General features: G+C 54.3%; 8 protein-coding genes and 1 non-coding gene across 9 annotated transcripts; 4 read left to right on the top strand and 5 right to left on the bottom strand.

Moving 5' to 3' along the window:
• Positions 1-264: 264 nt before the first annotated feature.
• MFIFM68171_05607 (uncharacterized protein) lies at positions 265-1,315 on the top strand (the record flags this gene model as incomplete). The annotated part of the gene is made up of 2 exons (XM_071061027.1): positions 265-737; positions 799-1,315. 2 exons carry the CDS (start codon positions 265-267, stop codon positions 1,313-1,315), a joined length of 990 nt encoding a protein of 329 aa, XP_070917128.1.
• A 230-nt stretch (positions 1,316-1,545) lies between these two features.
• On the top strand, positions 1,546-2,133 carry MFIFM68171_05606 (uncharacterized protein; the record flags this gene model as incomplete). The annotated part of the gene is made up of 2 exons (XM_071061026.1): positions 1,546-1,860; positions 1,906-2,133. The coding sequence occupies 2 exons, from the start codon at positions 1,546-1,548 to the stop codon at positions 2,131-2,133; spliced, it is 543 nt and encodes a 180-aa protein (XP_070917127.1).
• Positions 2,134-3,313: 1,180 nt separating this feature from the next.
• On the bottom strand, positions 3,314-6,736 carry MFIFM68171_05605 (uncharacterized protein; the record flags this gene model as incomplete). Its single annotated transcript, XM_071061025.1, has 4 exons — positions 3,314-3,922; positions 3,989-5,641; positions 5,708-6,418; positions 6,482-6,736. 4 exons carry the CDS (start codon positions 6,734-6,736, stop codon positions 3,314-3,316), a joined length of 3,228 nt encoding a protein of 1,075 aa, XP_070917126.1.
• Positions 6,737-8,504: 1,768 nt separating this feature from the next.
• On the top strand, positions 8,505-10,082 carry MFIFM68171_05604 (uncharacterized protein; the record flags this gene model as incomplete). Its single annotated transcript, XM_071061024.1, has 1 exon — positions 8,505-10,082. The coding sequence occupies one exon, from the start codon at positions 8,505-8,507 to the stop codon at positions 10,080-10,082; it is 1,578 nt and encodes a 525-aa protein (XP_070917125.1).
• Positions 10,083-10,766: 684 nt separating this feature from the next.
• On the bottom strand, positions 10,767-11,727 carry MFIFM68171_05603 (uncharacterized protein; the record flags this gene model as incomplete). Its single annotated transcript, XM_071061023.1, has 2 exons — positions 10,767-11,590; positions 11,667-11,727. 2 exons carry the CDS (start codon positions 11,725-11,727, stop codon positions 10,767-10,769), a joined length of 885 nt encoding a protein of 294 aa, XP_070917124.1.
• A 319-nt stretch (positions 11,728-12,046) lies between these two features.
• On the top strand, positions 12,047-12,131 carry MFIFM68171_t98. The gene is given in 2 exon segments: positions 12,047-12,083; positions 12,096-12,131. It is a non-coding gene; the product is annotated as a tRNA-Ala (tRNA).
• A 337-nt stretch (positions 12,132-12,468) lies between these two features.
• Positions 12,469-12,891, bottom strand: MFIFM68171_05602 (uncharacterized protein; the record flags this gene model as incomplete). Its single annotated transcript, XM_071061022.1, has 1 exon — positions 12,469-12,891. The coding sequence occupies one exon, from the start codon at positions 12,889-12,891 to the stop codon at positions 12,469-12,471; it is 423 nt and encodes a 140-aa protein (XP_070917123.1).
• Positions 12,892-18,813: 5,922 nt separating this feature from the next.
• Positions 18,814-19,902, bottom strand: MFIFM68171_05601 (uncharacterized protein; the record flags this gene model as incomplete). Its single annotated transcript, XM_071061021.1, has 1 exon — positions 18,814-19,902. The coding sequence occupies one exon, from the start codon at positions 19,900-19,902 to the stop codon at positions 18,814-18,816; it is 1,089 nt and encodes a 362-aa protein (XP_070917122.1).
• A 2,796-nt stretch (positions 19,903-22,698) lies between these two features.
• MFIFM68171_05600 (uncharacterized protein) lies at positions 22,699-26,291 on the bottom strand (the record flags this gene model as incomplete). The annotated part of the gene is made up of 4 exons (XM_071061020.1): positions 22,699-22,898; positions 22,951-23,687; positions 23,873-26,183; positions 26,246-26,291. 4 exons carry the CDS (start codon positions 26,289-26,291, stop codon positions 22,699-22,701), a joined length of 3,294 nt encoding a protein of 1,097 aa, XP_070917121.1.
• Between the last annotated feature and the right edge of the window lie 160 nt (positions 26,292-26,451).

Raw genomic sequence — 26,451 nt, 5'->3', positions numbered from 1 at the left:
CGTTCATTATCCAGCGCCTCCTGCTGTTAAGCGTTACTCTCCTCTCCCTGTGGCGGTGATTGGTACCCATCTACATTGTCTCGTCTGCACGGATCCATTGTCATTATATCAAGTATCCCCTTGATAAGGTCTGCCGGCCGTCTTCCCCCAAATGTAACCTACGGTTCTTTCCTCGGACAACTGGTCTACGAACCGTCTGCGTAAGCATCTGAACCGTGATGAATCGACGCCATATTTTCTCCTTCTCAGCTTGAACTGCGTGCTATGCTGGGCGCAAGCCGGCCTCCCGGCATTACGAGCGCCATTGACGACCCGGCTTGCGCCTATGCCTGCACCCGCTCGCTTGCGAACCTCCGCCTGGAATATTCTGTCGACGACTACAGCGACCACGGTGGGCAGAGCCATGGTCCGCCAATCTACACGTCTCCGGAATGCCGCGCCAATGACAATGCCTACCTGACCAGTCTGGCCTGGTGCCTGAGCACCAAGTGCGCTGAGTATGAGGTGGCCACATCCAGGCTCGAGGCTATCTGGGAGCACGAGGCAACAGGAGATGCCTCGGTGCCAGCCAAATGGAGCTACACCGAGGAGCTGCTGAACGTGGCCGACCCGCCAACACGGCAACTGGTCACGGGGGACACTTTCAACACTACCTCGATAGCTCCGGAATATTGGGAGACCGTCTACAACACGGCTATCGTCATGGCCCACGAGTCCACGATGCAGTCCACCTACGGGTTTGTTTGCCTCCTTTTAACAGCCCTTGAGTAATGGCAATCCCTCTGACCGAGAATACAGACTTATTCTCTTGCTTGCCGGCTTCGCGGTGCTTATAGTGCTCATCTTGCTCGGGTACCTCCCGTGGATGAACACAGTTCAGGACAAGATTGGGCCTTATGTGGTCTATTCCGGTCTCATCGGGAAATACCATGTACGGCCACTCCCATTCCTCTTGGGCAACGCACCCACCGTCGGACAGGCGCTATTGATCGCGCTCCTGGTAGTGCTCAACGTGCTCGTCACAGCCATCGGTTATCGCTCGGCCCCGAGCCATCTGTGGCTGCTCAACCAGTGGCAGCAGACGGTTGGCTTTCTCATGTACCGCACCGGGGTGCTATCGTACGCCATGGCGCCGCTCGTTATTCTCTTCGCAGGCCGCAACAATATCTTGCTGTGGCTGACAAACTGGTCGCACTCGACCTACCTACTGCTCCACCGCTGGGTCTCTCGGCTGTTCTACTGCAAGCTTTTGCTCCACTCGGTCATCGCTGTTATTCTAGACAGGGACCTGGGTATCTACGACGCCCAAGCCTAGCTGGACTACTGGGCCTGGGGCGTCGTCGCCACCGTGCTCGGCTGCGCCACCCTGTTTGTGTCGACCCTGTACACCCGCCGGCAATGGTATGAGATATTCTTGCCCACATTGCCATTGCTGTCATTATCATTGTCGGTTGTTGGTATCACGTTGTTTTGCGCTTCCCACCAGAGGGTGCAGGCTTCGCTACATGGATATACATAGCTATTGGGGTATGGGTGTTTGACCGTATGGCCCGACTGGCGCGCATAGTGAAGACAAGTATCCGACGCGCCAACGTAATAGAGATCGGCGACGGTTACGTGCGCGTCGATATCGACGGCGTCCGGTGGGGCACCGCGCCCGGCCGTCACGTTTACGTTCATTTCCCGACCATCAAACCGCTGCGGCCATGGGAGAGCCACCCGTTCTCTGTCTTGCCCACATCCCTGTTCCACGGGCAGCAGCAATCGTCACCGTCCGCGCCCGGCCGCTCCTCCAATGACGACGGCGAGGTCGAGCGACATGAGAGCAACGACATCGAGAAAGAGACCAAAACTGCAGTGGCAACATGAGCGGGGACCACCGTGGTGCATCACACGATAAAAAAGACAACTGCCGGTCTAACCCTCTTCATCCGCAAGTCGAGCGGGATGACCAAATCCCTGCCCAGTAGCGCCGCGGAGCTCCTGACGCTAATGGACGGGCCGTACCCCAACAAGACGTCAGCTGTGCTTAGCTGCGACCGTGTAGTTCTCATTGCAGGCGGCATCGGCATCACAGGCGTGTTGCCATGGATCGACAGCCACCCAAGCGTCAAGCTGGCAATGGAGCGTTAAGGTGAGCGCCCAGTGCCTGGTTGCAGCCATGGACGGTGTACTTGGGCGGATTGCCGACGAAGACAAGGATGTGTGGGTGGGCGAGAGGCTCGATATCGACGGCTTGCTCACGCGGGAGATCCAGGTTGGTTGGCGGAGGATTGGGTTGTGGCGTGCGGACCGGGCGGTTTGTGCGACGACGCAAGGGCTGCCGTGACAACGGCCGGCAGGAAGCACAGGACTGTTTTCATTTTGGAAGTAGACGCGTATAGTTGGCAAGCGTGCTATTACTGTGATCGCTCTCATCATTACTTATCCTGGGATCTCGTTGGATGGGACGGTTCGCAGTTCCCATGACGTTACCAAGGTTGAAACCAACGGCGTGTATTCTGGAAGAACTCGCTTAGTGGGTCCATTCTGGATAATTTTACTTTTGCTAGCTTCCGCAATATCATACTCAACGGTTCTGTTAGTAAGAAGACGGCGAATCCTGTGGTCGAGCATCAGAAGAAGCCCCTGAGCGAGCTACCAACAAAATAACAATTCAACAACAACAACAAAAGAAAAAAAAAAGGAAAGAAACAAAGGAAAGAAAAGAATGATGGGATTGGCCGTATGCTCTGCATCTGTCAACAGCACATTGATACACCAGACAGCGACAAGCGCTGAACCGGTTGGTATCTTAGGTGGTATCTCTATTATTTATTCAAGAAGTAGAAAGGTGAAGAGGACTGGAGGCTGAAAGGATCTTCTTATTGATATCTTGAAAATTCGAAGCAGACATCTGAGACGAAGGTTATCATTCGGAATGAAAAAGGTATATGAATTATCTAATTTAGTATCTAATTACCAATGAACAAATCTCATCCCGAGACCCATTTGCCAACCGGGTCTCGTGTGCCCCTGGCAAAGATGTAGTAGTTAGGGTGAGGTGCCGACGCTTCCGTCGGATATGTTGCTTGATCCTTCGGTTGAGACAATGTCGACCGAAAACAACGGGGGAATGACGGACCGCTGCCGTAGCCAACGAGTCTTTCACTTCCACCCACGTTTGGCCGCTGGTTCGGACCGGCACCGCACTGGGGAACATAGTATACTTTGCCTCGGCTCATCAGAGGATCCATGAGACCTGCTTTAATGTCAAAATTATTGAATGTGTCGGATTTCTAGCCGACCATTAAGGTAGCCATCACGACGACCCCTATTTCTCTATCGACATCTCACTCTCGGACTGGTAAAACCTTTCAAACACCCTCTTCTCCAAATCACCTTCGGACATGGAGACGCCCTTCTTCTCCATGAGGCTCTGGCGTCTGAAGTGCACCCGTTTCGCCCACTTCCACAGCTCTGCTCCGATGAAGAATAGCGCCGTCATGGCAAAGACAATTCCCCACTCCTTATCGATCCTATCATGAAGAAACACGCGCCGGTTAAGCACGGGGATGTAAAGCGTGGGGAAGGCGGACAAGAAGCCGGCGGCAACCGACCAAAAGAGGAACGTGTTCTTCCACAGCCGGGTGGCCCAGGCCTTGGTGTTGCGGAAGGCGCCGTGGAAGAAAGACAGCCGGTTGTCAACCAGCTCCCAGGCGAAGAAGACAAAGATCCAGATCATAACCGTGTAGCAAGTCGACCGGGCTTTGAAGACGCCAAGACAAGAGTCGGAATAGCGCAGGTTGCAGTCGTGCCCGAACTCGCCGTCGTAGAAGCCGAAGAGGACGATGATGAAAGAGCACAGCAGGCAGATGGCCATGATTATGCCGTATGCTGCGAGGTCTGCCAGAAATTCGCTGGTAAAGACGCCGTGTTTGAGCTGAAATTCCCCCATTGTTGTTAGCATTCCATTCCTCTAGTTCGCTCAGTCGAGCAGTAAACTTACACTCTGCGGTGGCCTGTTCAGGATATGCTTACTCGCTGACTCAAACCCGAGACCGGTCTCAGTGAAAGCACCAGCAACAAGCAACATGAACAGAATCTCTACGGGGGTAATCTGGAAGATGGACGTCCCGCCCGCGTCCTTGTACGCCAGTCCCACCATCAGTGTGGTAACGAAAGCCACGTTCGCCGACAAGACATGCAGCATAAACTTTTGGACGTTGTCAAAGATGCGCCGGCCCTCCTCAACTGCATTGAGGATACTTGCGAAGTTATCGTCGCTCAGAACAATATCCGACGCAGACTTGGCCACATCGCTACCGCCCAAGCCCATGGCGATACCTACATCGGCTCTTTTCAGGCTAGGACTATCATTCACGCCGTCTCCCGTCATGGCAACGAATTTGCCCCGCCGATGCAAGGCATCAATCATCCTGACCTTGGTGCTGGGCGCGCACCGCGCCACGACGAGCGGGAGCTCGGGAAGCGCATCGAGCTCCTCGTCGGTGAGCTTGTCAAAGTCGTGGGCAGTCATGACCATGTGCGTGGCGAGATCTGCGCGTATCATCTCCATCCTAGCAGGAAGGATGCCGACCTCGATGGCGATAGCTCGCGCAGTTTCCGGGTGGTCGCCCGTCAGCATGTGCACGCCTATGCCCGCTTGGTGGCACTTGAACACGCTTGGCCGGGACTCTGGTCGCGGCGGGTCGTAGATGCCAATCAGCCCGCGGAAGACGAGGTCCGTCTCGAAGTCTTCGCGTTTGAGGAGGCCGCGGCGAGCTTCGTCGGGCGAAACGGGATGCATCGTGCTATTCGCTGAACTGCTGGCCAGCGCCAGCACGCGCAGGCCGCGACGAGCGAGAGCCTCCATGTTATCCAGGATGGTGCTGTGGTCGTTATCTGTCAGGGGCGCGGTCTTGTCATCGTCGTCACCGGCTGAGAGGGAGATGGCCGAGCAGCTGGCGAGCACGCGCTCCACGGCACCCTTGGTGAAGATATGCACTCGACCAGTCGCGCTGTTTTGGCAGAGGACAGACATCTTTTTGATGGACGAGTCGAAGGGAAACTCGGCCAGTTGAATCCAAGGCTCCGAGTTGTCCGCGCCATGACCTGGCCGTCCAAACCGAGTTGCGAAGACTTGCATAGCGATCTCGGTTGCGTCGCCGTTGGCTTGCCACGAAGTGGAGCCGTCGTGATCAACTCGCTTGACCGTGGCTAGATTAGCGAGGGAGGCAACGTCCAGATAATGCTGGAGTGACGTGTGTGTCTCATTCATAGAAGTGACAGTTGTGCCGTCTCCGTTGCCTTCACCAGAACGACCAATATCGCGAGGCTCTGCTTGACTGAACGCCACGCTGCCGACCTCGGGGTTGTACGGTTCATTTGCAGGGCCGACCGAATAAGTCCCGAGGCCCGATATCCATGCCATCCGTGCAACCATCTTTCCCTGCGTGAGTGTGCCGGTCTTATCCGAGCAGATGTTGGTCACGCCGCCGAGAGCTTCGAGAGACCGCATATTCCGAACCACAACATTGCGTTGCACCATGACTTTGGTTCCAGCCGCCATGGTAATCGTCAGAACGAGAATCAAGGTGACGGGAAGCGTGCCAACCGCTGTCGCAACAGCGTAGATGATGACATCGTTTCGCGCTCGGAACTGCAGTAGCGTTGAGTTAACTCACGTTTCTTGTGTTCAAGACGGGCTGTGTTGCGCAGCACTTACTTCGTTAGCTCCCAGAACGATAACGGCGCAGATGACGGCAAACAGGAAAATGTAGTAGAAAAGCTGTGAGAGCTTCCGCTGCAGCGGCGTCCCCACCGTCAGACCGAGGAACTTCCCGATCCAGTCCCAGATCTTCCCGGCGCCAAAGGCAAGGTAGGATTTGATGGACGCCTTTCCATTTTCGTCGCGCTCAATCTTCCGCTTCTTGGTCCCATCGTCACCTAGCGCAGCCGCAATAGCCCCTATTTCGGTAAACATGCCTGTGGCGAAGACGATGGCGCGCCCGCGGCCCTTGGTGATGACGCTCGACGAGTAGACAACGTTCAGTCTGTCACCGGGACCCGTGTCCTCGTCAAAGACTTCATCTTCATACTTGCGGACCGGTAGACTCTCTCCTGTAAGCAGCGCCTCATCTGCTTCGAGGTTGACGGTCTCGATCAGACGAGCATCGGCCGGGACATTGTCGCCTACCTTAAGCTCGATAATGTCGCCGGGCACCAGCTTAGTTACATCGATGGTGGATACGGCACCTCCATCCCGAACGACTCGGGCCGTGGCAGCATTCAGTGACTTGAGCGAAGCGATCGTTCTCGCTGCTTGGAGATCCTGGAAGAAACCGATGACGACGTTGATGAGGATCAGGCCAGCCAGTACGCCGCCTTCTATCCACGCCTGAATGCCGAAACTTGCTCCGAGTGCCAGGAGAAGGATCTATGTCCCACCATCAGATTAGCTGGACACGAAAAGGGGTAGGACGGATAGGATAGGGCTTACCAGTGTCATGGCATTGACAACCTGAGCGGTGAGGATCTCGAGCGGCTGCACCCCCTTTTCCTTGCCGAGGTCATTGGCTCCGAACTTGTCTAGCCGAGCCGCAGCCTCGGAGGAGCTCAGACCCGCGGCCGTCTCGGTCTGCAGTTCTTGGGCGACCCGGGCCGAAGGTAGGCAGTGCGCTGGGAGGGACAGTGGCTCGTTCGACTGGCCAGGGGCACGACCTTCAGCGGCCCGGGTCTCCTTTGAAACCGCCATAGTGGGCAGAAACTGAGCCTAAGCCTGACTGGGAAACGATGACTACGTGGAATTAGGTGAAAATGCCATAACGGTCCAGCAAATCTGGAATGGCCAGAAGAATCAGAAAGTCGAAAGCGCACATTCATTTTATAATAGCAATTGCATTACGGGATTGCGGGCTTCTCTTGTTGGATCAACCCAGATGTCCCAGCTTGGCGGGCACGTCGAATCGCCACAAATTAGAAAAAGCTAGGAAGTACATCCGGAAAGGGGAGCCAAGACGCATGTCGTGTGGTCGTATTACGTACTGGCAGGAGTAAAACATTGGTGGGTGGACCGCCGAGAGATGACGATGGAGTCGGTGCACCCTTTGTGTTCATTCTGCCTCTTCGGGAACATGGCGTGGAAGCACCGAGCCCTTTGAGTCTCGCCTTTGAGGAGGCATTTCCTTGCTCTGTCATGCTTCGCAATTCCGAACGGCAGTTTGATTTACACGGAAGCCCGGCGTACCTCGATGCCCTGCGTCATCGTGCACCCACAGTAGAAACTGCTATGGGTCCATGTCTTGGCGAGATCCCGTGGCAAGTCGAAGGCGACGGACTAACTCGACGACACTCTTGAAGAATGGATGTCAACGACGAAGTGGCCTTAGTCATCGATACATTGATAAGGTTGGCCGTGATTGACCTGGCTAATGCGTCAGGTGTCCTTGGGCCAAGTGATTTGAAAAGCGGGGGTTACAGAACTGTAAGGTTGAAGGCCGAGACGCTGTAAGTCCGAAGAGCGGGGGCCCGAAGGGCGGCGGGCCGAAACCCGGGTATGAATCTTATCGTTTCCACGACCTTCGAGCGCGACGCCTGACGCTCATGTACTGTACAGCACCTCGCCCATCCCACTTCTTAACCCCCGAACGCCCTCCCATCCGCGATCACGCATCTCCGGTCACCAATGGCCGCCCGCCCCCTTTCATCGAAGAGTTGCTTCGATCCCCTTCACGGCCTCCGAGTAAAGGAGAACGTTCCCACGCCCTTAACCTTTGTAGCCAACTTCCTGGGTAATCGGCACCCTTCTGGCCTTGGCGGTGCACCCCATGGCTGTCCACCTGTTCTCCTGCCCGGCTATCTCTTTCCTATACGCATGTCTGAATCTCCGCGGACAGAGGGCCGCTGACATATTACCGGCATCAATAGATGCCGATCGAGGCACCATGACACCAAGGACACTTTGCGTTTATCTTCTAGACTATTTCCGCCACGGCGTCGAGTAGATCAACTTTTAGATACTCGAAGCATTCAGGCGGGTTGACACCGAGATTGCTGCCTCGGTTGTACAGGCTACAACTTGTCAAAGGTACCTTAAGAGTCTAGAGATGGGCTCGTCAACATAATCTAAGCTCGACTTCCAGCCACCTCAGACCGGCAACCACCGCTTTCGAGATTTAGGTATCTTGGTATCGAGTAGTCTGGGCTGCACGGGTTATTCGGATAACTCGTTCATTGCCCCCCTTTTCCAGCAATGGACCCTTTGAAACCTTTCGCCACGAGAGTGAAGGGTGCGGCGCAGTGAGTGGATCCCCGACTCGGACAACATTTACACAAAACAAGGCTCTGCAAGTGGGTGGGGGGGACTTGTGTGGGCCCGACGTCAGGTCTCCGCCTCCAAGACGTGGGGCAGCAACCCCGCGTCGCTTGATTGCTAAGGCTTCAACCGCCCTGCAAGGTAAGATACCTAGGAAGAAGACTGCCCTCATAAGATTATTCATCTTCGTATTAGCGAACTGGCACCAATGTCTTCCCACGGTGTTCCCGAGGTCTTGATGAAAAAGGTTGACGAATATGTCGACTCGCTTGCCCCGCAGATCCAACCTCGCATCACCCAGGAGCTCGACCTTTTCCAGCAGAAGACTATCGACAGCTTAGAAACCCAAGTCGTCGAGGCCTTTCGCTCACTATTCAGCAAGGACAGCGACAGCTATGGGAGCGCCGCAAGGGGCCTGAACGACCGGGTCCCGGATGCATACGGGGCCCGGTCATTGCCTTTCGCCGATGAGATCGCCGACCTGTCTCGCAGCCTGACCAACATCGCCGGTGACGCGGGGGGTGACTTGCGAGACATTTTCGATCTGACCGAGGGTCGCGGGGGTTCAGGAGACACCCGCTCCCGCGGAGTGGACCACGCAGATGGCGTCAAAGGCTTCCTTTCGGCGGCCGTCCACGCCGTCCAGGATCACCTCAACGATGGCAGGGGGCCGGGAGCCCCGAGTCTCCAGCTTGGCGGGCTTCTCGGTGTTATCAGCAACACTGTAAAAGACGCCGCGAGAAATCCAGAGGAAAAGGCCCGCCTCATCAGCCCCGAGATCAAGGAAATGGTCGGCACGAAGCTCCGAGAGCAGCATGCCCCTATCGCCGAGCAATTCACCCGAATTGCCCTCGATCACATCAAGCGGTGGCTTCGCGGGAACACGCATACACGCGATCTTGGCGACGGCGTCAGAGGGGAGATTGAAGACCAGGTCAAGGATCTGGTCAAGGGACTTGGAGGCTTATTTGGACAGAGGAGCCAACCCAGCCAGGGAACCTCAAGGGGCATTGAAGACCAAGATCGAGCTATGGGCGACACAGAGAGCGGTGGAGGCTTCTCCAAAGTCATCAGCGAGAAGCTCAGCACGGGTCTTGCTAAGGTGCACAGAGAAGTGCGTCTCGAATTCCGCAAGGTGTTGGGCGGCATCGAGAAGCAGCTTTTTGAGCTCCTGCCCGATGTGCTCCAGCGCCCGCTCGAAAAGATTCTCGGCGGTAATCCTTTCGACCCACAACTTGATCGTGATGTGGGCCTGCGGACGGATCGCGGCTTCGGAGACGACATCAAGGCCAAGTTGGTCAACAAGATCCGCGACCTTGTACGAAAAGTCCAAGAGACCCTGCGCGAGAGCGTTCTGGCAATTGTGAACGGCGGGCACCGCAGGTTTGAGCGCGAAAGCTGGGTCTTTGTGCAAAAGACAGTTGAGCAGAAGGTTCAGAAATACCTGCCAAAAGTCAAGATCTCGGTGCCTGATGATATTGGCAACGAGGGTGTGAGTGTAGGAGCGCCGATCTCCAACATCCAGCTGGGCGGTGGGCACCAACCCGTTCCTCCGCCTCTCCCTTCCTCTTATCAACAGGGCTACATTGCCGCTCCGCAGCAGCACACCCAGCACCAGGAACACCGGCCACCACAGTACCAGACCCATCAGGAATATCAACCGAGCCATTACCAGCCACATCAACAGTATCATTCCCAGCAATATCAATCAAACCAACCACAGGGCTACCAACAGCAGCACAGCTACCAGCAGGACCAACAGTATGGGCAGAACCCGCCGTACTAAGCACTGCATCAAGGCAGCTCCGGCTCGTCTTTGCACCTCCGACGGCAATGGCCCGGATACAATGATCACCTCGGGCACAAACCAGAGGGTTGTAGGGAGAACTGGTTTCTCATTAATTTGGGAGATTGAGATTGGTGAATGCTGCCATTTCGGTCGTTTGGCGGTAGGGGTATTGGTCGATTTCGCGCCAACGGAAAGTATGGGCGGTTTCATATTTTGTCTCCGAATGAATGGAAATACCAAGCGTAGCCAAGTACCGTGATAAAATGCAACAACTGTGGTTCCATTATTTGGGGCGTACACACTCGAGGAAACCTACTATCTGAGATTTCCTTCACCCCTCCAAGTTTCGGAAGTTGGAAGCCTGGGCACGAAACGTCGCCTGGCTGGCACAATGCAAGGGCAGGTGTTGCTGCGCTCTGGCAAGTCAATGCTATCACTAGTGGACTAAGGTAATTGGATTATGTAGGGATAGAGTGTCAAGTTTCTATGTAATCAATATCAAGTCTGTTGATCCTATAAGGTCCACGGAATCGCCTGTTGGGTTTGCTGCAAGGAGTCAGAGTCCGCTTTGCCAGCCCGCCAACAAGTTATGGCGAGTACTCAGCATTGGAGGTCTACGACCTATGCCTAACTTGGTCCCGGTGATTGATGGTATTTAGTTACACCGAACCTTAGCTACACTCAAGCAAGCCACGAAACCTCCCTCCCTTCCTCCCAGAACCCTCCGCTCTTCCCGCCAATCTCCCCAATCGCCAACATCACCGGCGTCTGCGCGCCTTGGTCAGGGTTCTTATGCCCCTTCCCCTTGGTCAGGTCTGTCACAACCCAGCCGGGGCAGCAGACATTCACCAGGACTCCGTCCTTTCCCCCGGCGCGCTTCAGCTCGGCCGCGATCTGCAGCGTCATCCCGATGGTGCCCGCCTTGCTCACCGCGTACGCCGCGCTCGGCCACCCTTCCTCCTTCTCCGTGCCCCGCTCCACCGCCGCCGTGAAGTCGTCCATCAGCGCTGTGATGTCGTCCACCGACTGCGCGCGCAAGAAGCGCTCCCGGATCGACGGCGAGTACTTGTTCAGCCGCCCCACCACGGACCCGACGTTCACGATGCGGCCGCCCGAAGGCCTCAGCAGGGGAATGAAGGCGCGCGTGCACTCGAGCGTGCCGTGGTAGTTGCACCGGAGCGTGGTCTGGACGACGTGCGGGTTGAAGCCGTCCATGGCGATGCCGGCGTTATTGATGACGAAGTCGATGCCATCCGGGTGCTCCCTCCGGAGGAAGTCGGCAAAGCTCTGGATGCTGGGCGAGTCGGAGATGTCGATCTGGTGGAACTTGATGTCGGTGGGTCCGCCGTCGGCTCGGAGCGCCTTGGCTAGCCGGAGGGCGGGGTCCTCGGTGGTGAGCTGAGTGACGGCGTCTCGGCCCCGCGAGGCGTCGCGCGCGCCAAGGTAGATCAGCAACGGGCCGGTGTTCAAGGGAGATTTGGGATATTGGAGTGCTAGCTGGCGGACTGTGCAGTTACGGATTTTTTTTAGTATTGTCCAATTGGAACCCGCTGAGTGAGGTTGTGAAGGTGAGGTACTTACCAGTGGCATACCCAATGCCCTTGTTTGCGCCCGTCACCACGCCGATTCTTGCATATGACATTTTTGATATCCTATGGAGTACAGGTCGCACAGCAGCGGCGAAATCGACACTTTCAAGGCGTTCATCAATGATTCCCCCCCGACTCGGAGCGCAACGGCTTTAACAAGCGGACTTATGCGACGAACCGCCGCGGCAATCGCCGATTCTTACATATCATATTAATAATCAATAATAATAAAATAATTACGTGTAATTTACGGTACCAAATGTCAATCCGGCAGACCCCACCAGATCCACCTCAGGGCACACCCCTAAACCACAATCACAGCTTCAATACAGCAGCTCCCCGAGCCATATCCCAACAATAGAAGCTTAAGACGGGCGTGTAGCTCATCTGGTAGAGCGTTCGCTTAGCATGCATACTTGTATGCGAAAGGTACTGGGTTCGATTCCCAGCTCGTCCAAAGGCCTCTCCTCCAGATCCTGAGCTCGGTTCGGTGGATGTTTATTTTTGGTCCGGCATAATTATTTCCTCATCCTGGTGAAGGGAGGTAACAGCAAAGATAATGTGATTTTCCGGTTGGCTTCTCATGTCACATTTTTCTGTCCTTGGTAGAGAGGCAAGAAAAGCCGCGATGCGCACGAGGTTCAAGCTATTCCCGATTCTGGACTGTTCTCGAAAGGAGCGACTATTACTAAAATACTCAAGGTAGGTAAGAAATCCGAATCTCACAACTTAGGACAAGAGCTCGGCCCATCCGTTCTCTCTCTCTCTCCTTTCTCTCACTCTCTCGCATCTCCTCAAGCATACCTCAGCTTGGCAAGCAGGGCATGGCCCTCGTGCTGGTAAAACTCGAGTTCGACGACCTTGCCATCGGCCAAGGTGGCGACGGCACCGCTCTGCTGCGCCCACAGCTTCTTGTTCTCGGCGTCCTTGTCGTCGTAGTACTTCTTGTGTAGCTCCGTGAGCGGCTTGTTGTCGTCCACGGCCGCAACATCGCACCAACGCTTGTAGTTGTGCACGCCAACGGCGACGACAAAGTAGGCGCCTTGCTCGTTGCGGAAGCGCAGCATGCCCGACGTGCCGCTTGCCGCCATCGAGAGAGTGTGGCCGCTCTCGGTGTGCTTCCAGATCGTATTGTGGCCCCACCAGCACGTCTGCTCGACGAGCTCAAACTCCTCACCGCTGTCGTTGTCAATGCGGATCTTGATGGTGTAAGACATGTTGACTGGGCTGGTTAGTGAACATTTCGGATCTATGATGAGCAACGTAAAGACCGGAACTGACTAGAGATTTGGCGCTCTTTAGGCTCCGAGGCTTGTAAGTGTTGAGTGTCTAGATGTCTTGGATGCTGCTCGTTTTCTGTCTGTTGAAGAAAATATCTCAACTCAGGGGGATGGGGGACGACTCTTATAGACGGCTGGTGTCCAGCACCTTCACCCCTTCCGACAACGTTGCCATAGCCATAAGGAAAGGGAGGTGCCCGACAGTGTAAGTCCATACGCTGCCCAACCGGGAGATTCCCCATTACCCTGAGTGAGCATCACCCGAACAGTCCGAAACGCAATACCGCCACAACTCGAGCTTGCGTCTGACAGTTGTGCCACACCTCCTCCCGTTCCGGTCCATTCGAACACCTTGACGCCGACCAACTCCCCTAGCTTGCCGCGGTGTTGCGCTCATGCCAGCAGCCAAAAACGAGGCCTAGACTCAATTCACGATAATGCAATGTCTCGGGAAAAGAGTTTTAGTGAGAGGGGAGAACAGCACAGCTGCATACAACCGGGATTCTCGGACCAGTTGTGAAGTACACTTACTGAAGAGGAAGTTCGCGACGGCTAGAGGAGAGCTGAACAATGGGACCCCGCGCACTTGAATACCGTCTTCTGCGTAATAGTCGGAAAGAGCACGAAATAAATGATTGGTTAGCGGTGAATCTAGCAAGTTCGATCAGAAGTTCGCCGTGTTACATGACTTAACTGTACTCCTGGTCAGGCCTCAACCCGCCGCGGGACAAAGCTACATGCATTAGCGAAGCTACTATAGGGAATCGATGGGCGCGTCTCACATCCGCATCGAGAGGACATATTGGCTGTCGATCAGTGATTGTTTTCGGAAAACATGCAGGAGAATTGGTTGCACAACGATATGGGTCGCTAGCGCTCGAGACGCCGCCATGGCTCTCCATCCACTCACTGATCGACGATCATGCCAGAATTCAGCTACCGGTTTTCGTTGCTACCGATCCCGATCTCTATATGATATGCAATGACACGCATCTAACCGCGCTACGCAGAGTTTTGGCCATTACGCTCAGTATTACTCGGCGTGTGGTGAAGATTGACGCTTTGTTAGAGATAATCCTAGATAACAGGAGAAAGGTGTTCCCCGTTTCCTATTATACTAGTGGCATCAACCTGTATTATTTCCTGTAGCGCTGGTATGCCATTCTGGAAAACATTGCCGTAATGCCTAGTTACCTTACTACTGTAGACAGGGCATGACGGACGGGTCAAGGCACATTGAGAGGCCCCCCCCCCCCCCCCCCCCCCCCCCTTTTTTTTTTTTTTTTCCTTTCCTACTGCTCTTAGATACATATGGAAATGGAGTCCTTGAGACAATTATAGATGCGACGATGCGTTTAGCCAAAGTGTTGCAGCTCCAAATTCAACCGCGCTTGAGAGATAAATAGTATCGTTGTAGCATCATTATCACTGGGTTGATGTTCACCATGCAGCCGGCCACTCTAATCCTTTACTGCAGTCTGCAGAGTCAGTGACCCGACATGCGCTAGTTCTATGGTCTAGAACATTGGCTCACTTTTCTAGCTGCGTCTGTCGAGAACAAACTGATAATCCAGATGTAGGACGGTATTGAGCGGCAAGACCCGAGAGGAGGGCCGCTGGGACAAAATCTAAGTACCTACCATAGGTAATTACCTTAGATTATTTGGTGTGATACCGAGTTACCGTTCAGTTCGTTTAACTTAGGCCATCAACACCCGTTCTAACCGCAGTTGTTCAGCTACCTAGGTAGGCAGGGAGACAAACGGACTCTACATCACATATCAAGCTACGATCGTTCCTTGACACTAAAGTCCTAAGCAAACGCTGCCGCTGCCGCACAACTTCAGCCTATGCGTTCAGCCCGCCAACATTTCCCAACCATCCCCGCAGCTCACCCGGTGCGATACTTGCAATTACCGTTTCCAAACCCCTTCCCTCCACCTCCCAGTTAATGCCGTTATTTTTGTACCAATTCGGGTGATACTCCAAGACAGGAGCGAAGAGAAAGTCCCATGAACCGCAGTTCTCCCAATACCGGTGACACACGTGGATATAATAGAATGCCCCCATTGGGAGGCTAACCGCCAGTTGTCCGCCGAAAGGAAGCCCCGTTGGGGGACTTGATATCCATCAAGGAGGCCAGTGAGGCGTGCGGGGTAATGTCTCAGTATTACACCATGTACGGAGACAAGTAGATCCAATGAGGATCTATAGAGTGTGACGGGTATTCGCAGTCGTGGATATGCGGGTCGATTGCGGGCAGTAGCTGCATGGTGTGGTTGAGGAATTTGAGCACTGAAAGCAGAGAGACGATGAGAAGCAGCGAGCGGCGAGGTTAAATGGTTAGGATGATCCGAAATCCCACCTGTCGGCATTGCCTTGAGTTAGAAGAGCTCTTCCAAGGCAGTAATACTATATTATGGAACTTACACCCTATTTTTGGGCAAGCGGTGTGGAAAGAATGATAATATATTATAGGACGTCAATGGTTTTCTACTAAGTGCTGGAATCTTTTATGCAGGATCTCTGATCTCTGTCGTTTCCCTGTCTACCGAATGGCTACGTCCGCGTTAGGCTGCGTTGTCCCTGGCGCTTCTGTTTTCTTAGCACTAGGTCTTGTTTTGGAAATCCACCTGGACCCGATAGACGGGCTTCGTTCCCTTCGGTGACCTCTACTGTCACAATGGTCGGCGGTTGCGATACATGTGCGGTGCCCCATCGGCCTGTGATAGAATCGGTTTTGAGGAACTTAAATCGAGGCCACGTAAAGTGATTGAAGCTGGTTCGGATCTCTGTAGAGGAGGTCCACATGCTTCTGCTTTGAAGTGACGTTAGTATTAGAAGAGCTACCTACTTAGGTACAGAGAAGAGAAAACGTAGGTGATTGCCCGCTATTTGTAATACAAAGTAGGATTCTGAACAGCAACCTGGCACAACAAATATAACCTGAATATAATTAGTCCAGTATCTTGTCTAAAGCCAGGGCTGGATATCGGGTTTATCTGAACCCCCAGACTGCAAACGAGTCATAGGTATCCAGCAAGTAAGCCGGACGTTGTTCAACTAAAGTTCCTGGACATCTTTCCGAAGCACCAGTGGAAGGTAGGTAACTGAGGTCGACTCGTCGTTGTAGTACACCCCTGACGGCTCCGCAGTGACGACCGGTTTGCACTAGTCGCCAGCATCTGGGTCTAGCATAAGGGGACCGAAACGGCCGAGGAGGCAGGTTGAAGTGGGGTGAACAATGGGAGCGTAGCAACCGATATCTTGCTCCTACGCTCTTCGCCGCCGTCCAAGATTGTCAGTTCCTTAGTTATGTTGTTCTTCTAAAGCATAGTTGCGTTGGTTCGGTAACTGCGTCTTGCCTTAAGACGACGTTCTTGGAAACAATTGCTAGCAACCTACTGAAGACTGAATCCACGGTCGTATTTGTCTGGCCAGTCTCTATTATACGCCTCAAACTCTGGTTAGACAAATCTTTGCCATATTTTTCAAAAAGTCTCTTGGACTGGTTGCGAATATCGCCGAGGAACTCAGAGACTTAAATGGGAGCTGGGTTAGTTTGGGCCAGCTCCGCCCGTGAAGCCACACGGCATGGTAATGGCGGCAGTGCGACAATGCCTGAGGATAAGCGTTTCCTGGCCACGGCGGCAATTTAATAAAATGGCTCGGAGCGGAACCGGCTATGCAAGAGTTAGCGACGGGAAGGAGGTATTCGGCGACATCAAAACCTCGACATACCGTACATAAATTTGAAAGGAAGAACCGTCTCTTCGGTACAGAAAAAGGGCTCTATTAGATGAAAAGCACAGTCGTACAACCATAACTCAAAGGTATGAGGGGATATCATGAGACGGTTGATAAGATGTGTTGTCTTCCAAACAGCAGCAGTCGAGAATATGGCTAGGAAAGTGAGTTGTTCCCCTCCTCGTTCCCAGAAACCGCTATCCGTGAGGGCAAGGTAGCGCTAGCCCAAACTCTAAACAAATGGTAGGAGTAGGGGAATGCAAAGACGGTCTCGGAAGATCGAGTACGTTGGATCCTAAGATGGGAATCCGCAGAGATTGAGGAAACGGTGGATGTGGTTCGGTCTACGGCGAAATGGAACGACATCCGCGTGCAGCTTGATGCTGGCAAGTGTAACCTAACTTGGACACCGCATCTCAGGATGTAGAAGATGTCGGCAAGGCACTGCAGTGCCAGAAGTAAAAGAGCATGGAAGAGAACGGGAAGAAGAGGAGAAGTGCACCTACAGAGAACAAAGCTCCGCAACGATAACGATATCCTGCGACGGCAGAACGAGGAAGATGACGACGAAGAACTGTGCCCTATATGCGAGAGGATATGGAAAGGAATTCCCCCTTTCCGAATCACGGTTCTATGGATTATCGCCTAATTGCAAAATTGGGGAAGATGGACGCGTCTTGGGGGAAGAGACGATGTGCATTCCGTCGACTTATTGCGACCATACGCCCCTCACTCCCCGGCCCCGAAGTTTCGTTATCTGCGGACAATGTTTCATTCATCACCGACAGTGACAGTTCCTTCACAAGCTTTAATCGGTTTGGACACGAAAGACACACACTCCGAGTCGTCTCAAGCACTAGGAGATAGCTTTGCCAGTGCTCAGGACTCCCGTAGCATTGTGAGTCTCCTTGGATCGCCACAGGCTTTCTAGGAGTCGCTCCAGGCTATAGTTTCCTGCCCACCGCAGGATACATTGGCCGTGTTGGGCGAAACTGTCCGGAGAGGTCGCATGCTATCACGATGCCAATGATACATCCTGACAGAATCGAGTTCAATCTTTCTAAAGAATGAATCAGATGTTGCTAAAACTATCATTCTAGTCGTTGCAACCTGAATTTTGTCCGGCCAAATCCCTCAGTCCTGCGTCGGGGCAAAGGGGAATGTCCTTACGGCGACCTCCCCTGGTCCTTGTAGTGTACTCAGGGTATCTAAGTCGGTTACCAGGGCGTGGACGGATCCCGGGGTTGTGGATGCTAGCCCGACGAAGACTCATCTTCACTGAGCACGAACTCTCGTATGAGTGTAAAAGACTGCTGTGCGGGTAATCGATCAAGGCATCCTCTGATTTACAGAGGGGATTTCACACCATGATGGGCCGCGCCTTCGTAAGAGGCAAGACCGAGTCGCACACCGGTACTCAAACTCGGACGCCGAACAACATGGCTGATATTATACACGAGGAGGTATACAAGGAAGTCGATAACGCACCGGCACGGCATCCTCAACGCTATGCTCGGAATTCTCCAGACGTTTGCTGACCTGGGAACTCCACTATACCACCTCTGCGGTGTACTGACACTCACTGCCAAATCCAAACACCGGGGTGAGAAATTTTTTGGCTGGGTAGCTAGCTTGAGAGATTTAACATCGGCTTGTTCTGAGAATTGGAGCAGTACGGGAGCCGACGGTAAGGCTTCCACAGTTGGTCGTGGACCGGGTGGGGCGCCCCAGTATGCTGGTTACCCTTATATCGGGGACCGTTTGCAGTCTCGGGTTAACATTCCCCACATGAGACCGCCGATGCACTGACGATCACCAGCACTCAAAGAGTACACCAACTTACGGCAACTATGATTCCTTTGAGAGACAAATGTGAAGGAGTTGAGTTGCGATACAAACCGAGATAGGAAAAGGCGGCCAAAGTAAAATCGGGTCCAACTGATAAGCCCTGCTGTGTAAAGTATGAGGTAAGCGGCTGAGTGATGTATACGGGAAAGATTACGTATAGAAAAACTTCCAACATAACACCCGGTCGACTGTGCAGAACAACAAGGGTATGTACGACAGTTTCGAGATGTACACGTACACTTGACGGAAGCAAGCCAAGCAGAATCATGGCTGCACCCTCCTTTCCCACAGGTATTCATAATCGGGCATCGCATCCCAAACCGCCTTCTCAATATCCGCTGCCGCATCATCCCCAAACTCTTCCCTCCACTTCACCGCCTCAGCTTTGATGTCCACCTTGGCGGGCGTTTTATCCTTGAGGACTCCCTTCGACGTTTCCAGCGTGGAGAGCATGATCTGCGCCACCTGCAGGTCCACGGGGATATCACCGTTCTTCCAGCCATCCAGCGCTTTCGGGGCGTTCTCCCCACCCCACTCGAACTGGACAACGCTCTTGTCCAGCCCCACCGCCTCGCAGAAGCGGAGAACGGCGGCCGGGTTGTGGATAACGTCGTACGCGTCGATGATCAGCGGCGGCTGGGCCAGGCCGGCCGCGTGCTGCTCAAGGCACCAGTCGAAGAGCTGGCGCGTCCACACCAGCGTCATGTTGGCCGCCGAGACCCCCTTCAGCCCGTCGTCGTCCGCCAGCACCCCGACCCCCAGCTTGACGATCTTCAGCATGGCCCTGTACAGCGACGGCCACGCGAGCGCCGGGTGCCGGATGATAAAGGTGAGTCGCCACGAGCGCAAGTACTCGTCCGAGAACATGGTGTGGTTTTTGCCTGAAAAAGTTGCCGTGGGTCCCACGGTATCCGGGAGACGGAGGCGGAAGAACTTAACCAAGGCTTCATCGGCCTTTACGGACACCGGCGACTCGGAGCCGGTGGGCGGGGTGTACATGGTGGCCGGATTGACGAGCCAGAATCCGTGCTCCTTGGTGAACATCATCTTGTTGTCGCGCCGGGCCTGTGCGCTGGTTTCTTCTAATTGATCCAGGCATTGCTGGTAGGCGTCGCGGATCTCAGCTTTCTGGGCGTCGGTCCACTGGTCGATAGGTTTCTGGAAAAGTGCGTCGCGGGTGGCGACCATGAAAGCCGAGTGGAAGAAGTAACCGCCTTTGTCGTTGGAGGCGACATTGGGCTGTTGCTGGATGTTCAGGACCTTGACGAGGAGGTTGGAGGCAGTGCGTGGAACGCTGACGAGGAGAAGGCGGCCAGGGTTACTTTCCGTAGGGGTAGTAGTAGCGCTAGCCATATTGACAAGAACGTATGAGGATGTATAAAGTATGTATCGTAGGCAAGTAGTAATTCTGGGCAATGAGAGTGTGGAGAAATGGCGTCGTGTCGTGGGTGAATGACGTGATTAAATACTTTGACCTCTCAGCGTATCTCGCAGCGTATATTTCAGTGTATATAAAGGGTGACTCAGCTCCTCCATGACAATGCAACCTAACCCCGTCAGTTAGTCTCAACTTTCGCCATTCGCCGTTCAGAAAATACCGGCGATATCGGCTGCTCGGAGTCGGTTTCGGGGCGGTTTAGCGCCGACGGTCCCATTGGCAGGTATAGGGCCTGCGCCTTCACCTCAGCAAACGTGGAACACCTATGGGCCAATCGGCCTCGGATATTCGCGGTGGCCGACGGTGATCGTAGATGCCACTTTATCCAGGGTGAAGAGGAGACCCTGAAACGTTCGGGCTCGGATTTTTGCGGTTGGCCGGTGGCCAACAGTGGTCGAATACTCCACTTTATCCCAGGGGTCACGCTCTTGAAAGAGGGGGACATTCAGAACCCATGTCGCAAAGCCGGGGACGTGGCCGCTGAGTGGCCGCGGGACATCGAGGTTCTCAAGCGCATTATGAACACGAAAGGGACTTTCCAGCTCGGAGAACGGCTTTGTGAGTCGAGGACAGAAGAACCCAAGAAAGACGAGGTCCTTCAAGGTCGAGCATGCCCTCAACAACCGCGTCGTTCTTGCTGGCTCCAACAGCTCCACCTACCGCTTTAATAATTGGGGGGTGTTAATAATGACGCCGTCAGCTTGACCCGGCATCTGACGGTGCGCCTGCATGAACTCGGCGATTGGTTAAAAAAAAAAGCCTACAATGGCTACAGAGAGTGAGGCACGCGGATCATAGGCTAAGACTCAAGGTTTCTACTGTAAGTATATCGTTTGGGGGATCGATTTTCCTTACCTTGCTCGACAAGGGTGTTCAGGGGCAAAGAGAAAACTAATAGATCTCGCTGCCACAAAATTATGCATTCCACTCCGATTTTGCTGATTGAACGGCCATCCGTTGAGCTCCATGTCCAACTTCCCGACATCGGGTTCTGACTTCATCCCGCAGCACTGCGATACCCTTGACAGACAACCCCGAGCGCGCAGGTGATAGGGATGGGCAGGCTCTTCAAGCCATTTTTGTAATAGGGGAGGAAAATGACGCTGCTATGGCGACGAAGGGTGCCACGCCTGGTAATAGGAAAGTCTCCAAAGCAGTGCTGGTTGTTTGTTAGATTATACCTGTAGTACTTCGGTTGAGAATGTCTATTATCTGTATACATGGGTAGGGTTGAGAGTTTACATCCTGTTCAATGTGCAGCGATGGAGTTGTGGTTGTAGCAAGCACAGACAGGTCCATGTGATAAGTAGTACCCTTCGGTTATGTTACAACCAGCATCCCGAATAGGGTCTTGATAAATTTCTGACCTTACGAGAAATGTTCCGCTTTCGTGGTCGTTGTTGCAATGACTCATATGGTTGAATTGGATTATGAAGCAGCATTGGGAAAACGGGCGGAATTACCTAACACACGATCGCCGCAGCGCCGCAAGTTGGGAAAAGAAATGCGGGGGAGCTTCGAAAGGAAGCATCCTTCACATGCTGACAAATGCGACGTAATTGATTATGGAATACATTTGAGAGCAACCAACAGCAATATTTCCAACTGGTGGGAATGCGGGTTGGAGCTAAGTGAGTGTCCTAGTCTGTTATGGTCCTATTCTGAAGCACAGTCAAACAATGTATTCTGGGCGGAGGGCTAAATTTACCGTTCACTATCTCCTATATCTAACCCATGATCAAACTGCTTAGGTATTTAACGTACTGGTGCACCCAAAGAGTGGGTTTCTGCAGTAGCCAGGCAGGGGTAAAGTACATGGTCTGGGAACCCCAGCAGATAGATCTTAACGTGAACAACTTAAGATACGGTGCGACTTAGGTCTTGATGTAATACGCTATGATCTCCCTTGTACAAACAGATCGGTTGACTTACTTTTGGCCCCAACCCGCGTACTCGGGACGCTGACAAACGCGGTTCGCTGTTCATTGTGCCTTGTTTAATTTGCAAGGGAGTGAAGATGTGTAGCCCGTGCGCCCCCATCCCAAAATGATGCTCTCTCAGAGTTGGCTGGGTTCGTGCGACATTGCCAATACGACTATTCAAAGCTCTCCAATCAAAAGTGGTAGCGATTCCTTGATCTGGACCCGCATGAGGCTTGGTACGCCTTTTGGCCCTTGCCCCAGGGTCAACCTCGGACTCTTCGGTCTCGAGGTGGTAACTGGCGGTGACTCGGAAGAAGCGGAGACGTTTGCCTCGCGGCATTCTCGGATGGGCGCGTAACTGGGGGGTTGTCCAAATCGGAACCGCAAATACTTGGCCTCTATTGGGTTGTCTTTGGACAACGGTCCAAAAGCGAGTGATGCTGATAAAAGTGCTCAGAGAACTGTGCTTTCCGGCGTCTTGAGAACTGGCCCTAGCCTCAACGGTGTCAAGGGATAATAACGCTCCGGCACCACCGACACAATTACGACAGGGTTGAGATCAGAACGATACTTCTTTGTATCCCTATCATTGAGCCCTATCTTCGAACGTGGCTACGAAATTTAAACCCACATGACCCATGCTCCAGTTAAGGCCCCATTGTATATTTTATGTCGTCAGGTCCGAACTCATCGCTCATCGTAATTGAATCATCGTCAAAAGTCCGCCTACATCTCACTGCGCGATGCACTCCATCACCGTGATCCATGACCCGCACAAGCAACACCTGCTCAAGCAACACCCGCCAACTTCGGCACGTTGGGGTGGCTGCTGAAAAGATCCTGTTTGGCATTATAGAGAAGGTAGACGATCTTGCGGACAGTCTCTCGAGCCTCGTCGTCGAGCTGCTCGGTCGGCGGGCTCAGCACCGACTCGAGGACGGGGATCAGCTTCGGTGTCAGCTGCTGGATGGTAGGCTCGCTTTGCTCGTCTGCCGGCTGTCAGGTTCACGCTGCACACGCATAGGAAGATGGGAAACATACAAAGCTTCAAAAGACACTCGTACACCGGGGAGTTCTCTTCGTAGTCGTCCTTGAGCGGGAGGAGGTCGACTAGGGCCGGGAGGACCTCACCAATGGGGACTCGGTCCGGATGAGCGATAATCATGCGCGAGAGGCAGCCCGCAGCATTGTCCTTGACGCGGGACTCATGAATATGCAACATGGACTCGAGCTTTTGGAGGATCGTGTTATAGTGAGGTAAGTACGTGTTGCTGTCAGTCGAGTTGTAGATGAGCTGCCCAGTAGCGTACGCGGCGTTGCTCTTGGTCTCAAGGTCCGTGTCAGACAAGCGTCTTAGGAGTAACTTAAGCAGCTTCTCCGTGTACGGCGTCACAGCCGACTCCATGTTCGCGGCGCACTCGGCAATGACACCAACACCCGTCGACCGCTCAATGTTCTCGGACTCAGACGCCGCGAACTTCAAGATGGGCTTCTCGAAGATCTTCCAGAGCTCAGCAAAGCCGGGTCCAAGCGCGACAGCGAGGCCGATGATGACGTCGAGTGCCGTGTCGATGACGAGCCAGTCGTACTCGGATGAGCCCTCCACCTCCTGCTCCTCATCTTCATCGCCCAGGTCCTGCTGGCAAGGGTGAGACCTGGTAATGATGGTCGTGAGGACGGTCACGATTTCCTTCATCATATCCTCCTGAGCGAGAATAGCTGGACCGCAAGTCTTGAGAGTGGCCGCAACGTTCCGGTTGATCTCGGTAACCACAGATCTTGCATCAATTAGCATCAATTCTCCAAAACAAATTGCTCGGCACGAGGAGACAGAAGGCTACAGTCAGGGGTTGATGATTACGCTTTCTCAGCACCCGCAAAATGCGTCTGAGTGAGCTGGGTAATAACGCAAGGTGGTCATCATGCAGTGGTAGATGAGGTGAAGGAAAAGAGCAAAACATACCGATCGGCCTCTTCGTGCCACAGCGCGAGGGTGGCCTTGGACACGATCTCACCAAGCTTCACTAGAGTGACCGTGGGGGTCTGTTTGAGGGGAAGACCTGGCTCCCAGCTCGTGCCGGTCTCCTGTTCCATCAGCTGCCATACACGCGCATACGACCGCCACAGCGTGGCCACGGCGGCCTTGCGACAGCCCTCGTACGAGTGCTCGGCGAGCGGGGAAACCTTCTCAATGGCCCTCTCCAGGTATTCGGCGATATCCTGTGTACCGCAAGCGTATGTGATGACATCGCCCAAAATCTCGATGGCCACTTCCTTCTCGAGAGCTTCCGTCGAGACCCCCATGCCATCGTAGTCGTCGTCGTCCTCATCGTCCTCCATTAAGTCCGCCTCCTCATCAGTGCTCTTGATCTTCAGCCTCTTGCCAGCGGTGATGATCTCATCGTCAGTGCCAACAATTCCCTTCTCCTCCTCGCTCAACTGAAGCTTGATCTCTTCTTCCTCAAGCTCTAGGCTCGCGAAGAGGCCTTTGAAGACGCCGGGAAGGAAGGGTGCAAAGTCCTTCTCGTAGACCTTGGCGAGTGAGCTCCACAGGATGAAGCTGCTTTCCCTGAGCCTTGAATTGTCAAGCTGGAGAGCCTCCTCGCTGGACCGCATCAGGTCCACGACGTAGGGCTGGAACGTCTCGGCGCCAACCGCAGCGGCAATGCGACCCATCGAGTCGCAAACGCCGCTCCGCAGAGCAAGATCATCCTCCGAGTCCTTGATGGTAAGGTATGCGCCTAGAGCGTGCACGGTCTGCTCAAAGTAAGGCTTGAAATCCTCACCAAGGGACTCGGCAATGGCTCCAAGCGCTCCAGACGCAGCAACCTTGACCTTGAAATCGCTGTGGCTCACCAGGGCACCGATGCTACCGATCAGTTCGCCAGCATACCGCTTCATGAACTCGGCATCAAGACCGTCGGACATGGCATCAAGTGCCCCGCAAACAGAGCGGATGATCTCGATGTTCTTCTTGGCCAGTTTCTGGTCTGAGGTGGCCTCCATGGCAGCCTGTAGGTTCTTAACCAGAGCAGCCATAATAGGCTCGTTGTATGCCGAAAGTTCCTCGGCGATGTCGTCGGCTAGGCGGGCGAGGCCGATGAGCGCCGTGTGTCGGACGCCGACATCGGGATCGTTCAGCAACTGGATGGCAAGGGGCATGATGGCCTTGACTTGGGAGGCAATGAAATCCGGCGCGCCCTCGACGACAGTGCCCAGGGCCAAAATGCCCGCCTTTCTATAACCAGCCTCGCTAGATGTGGCGAATTTGGGAAGGGCGTCAAGCAGGGGAACGATAACCTGCCGCGGCGGAAGATCGTTGGCCAGCTGGTCGAGTAGAGCCAGGGCCGATCTTGCCGGTCCCATCTCATCCTCGTCTTCCTCATCGTCAATCTCGGTGAGAATGAGCAAGCTCTTTTGGGTCAGCTCCTGGCCCATATCCTTCATACCCTGGATCTTCATGCGGCGATAGCGCACCGTCTGGGCCAGGAAGGCGAGCGCTTGCGTCCGGACGTCGTCCTCCGCCTGCTTGTTCGCTGCCAGGTCGATCATGAACTGGACAAGGTCCTTGAGGTATTTGCCAAGCAGGGCCGACTCGTACGCCAGGAACTGCTGGAAGACCTCAAACGCCTGCTCGGTCTTCTCGTCGTCGCCAGCCTGAACGGCGTCCTTGAGGACGTCGACCATGGACGGGATCAGAGCTTGGAGGGCGGCGACCGCCTCCTCGTCCTCGAGGGGTTCGAACATCAGCAGCATGGCGCCGATCGACATCATCGAGTTGATGCGGACATCAGCGCTCTGGGGGTCGCGGAGCGTGCGGCTGAAAAGCTCAAGGAGCTTGGCAATGTGGTCGGCAAATGTGGTCGGGTTCTCCTCGAGCAAGCTGAAGATGATGTAGGACCCCACCTCGCGCTGGCCCACTTCACTGCTGCTGGCGAGGTTGAAGAGTGCGGGGAGAAGGTCGGTCCACTCGCCATCCTCGAGGTCCAGCGAGGCGATAGCGGCGACGAGGCGGGAATTGGCATGGCGAGCTCTAGAGGTCTGCTCGTTCATGGTCGCCTGGACGAGGTGCTGGCGCACGGCCGGCTTCTGCTCCTTGGGGATACTCTCCCAGTGCTTGACCGCCAGTCGCGCGGCCTGCACCGCGGCCTGCTGCCTCACATTGACATCTTCATGGGTCGCCACAATCTCGATGAGGAGAAGGAGAGACTCTGGGTTTGCGTAGTAGTTCTTTTGCAGCTCAGCAGTGACGGCCTTGAGGTTTTGCGTATCGGCTGGGAGGCAGAGCTACCGTCAGAGAGCACAACCAGACGAGAGCAGACGGGTAGGCACTTACGGACTTGGGTCTCCTGCAGGAGCGCGGCCAGCCTCTGCTTATCCATGGTCGCGGTGGAAAATCAATAAAGGGGTATCAAGAGAAGGAAACGGAGAGGCGAAGGGAAGAAAGGAAAAGCAGTCCGCAAGCGGGAGCTGCGAGGTCGAGGCCGTCGCAAGAGGAGTCGTGGGCAGCAGAAAAAATTTGGTTTTCCAAATTTCCAGTGT

This window comes from Madurella fahalii, assembly GCF_045866475.1.
Source record: "Madurella fahalii IFM 68171 DNA, scaffold_3, whole genome shotgun sequence".
Lineage (NCBI taxonomy): Eukaryota > Fungi > Ascomycota > Sordariomycetes > Sordariales > Madurella > Madurella fahalii.
Note: the sequence above shows the minus strand (reverse complement) of the source record. Positions and strands in the feature narration are given on the sequence as shown.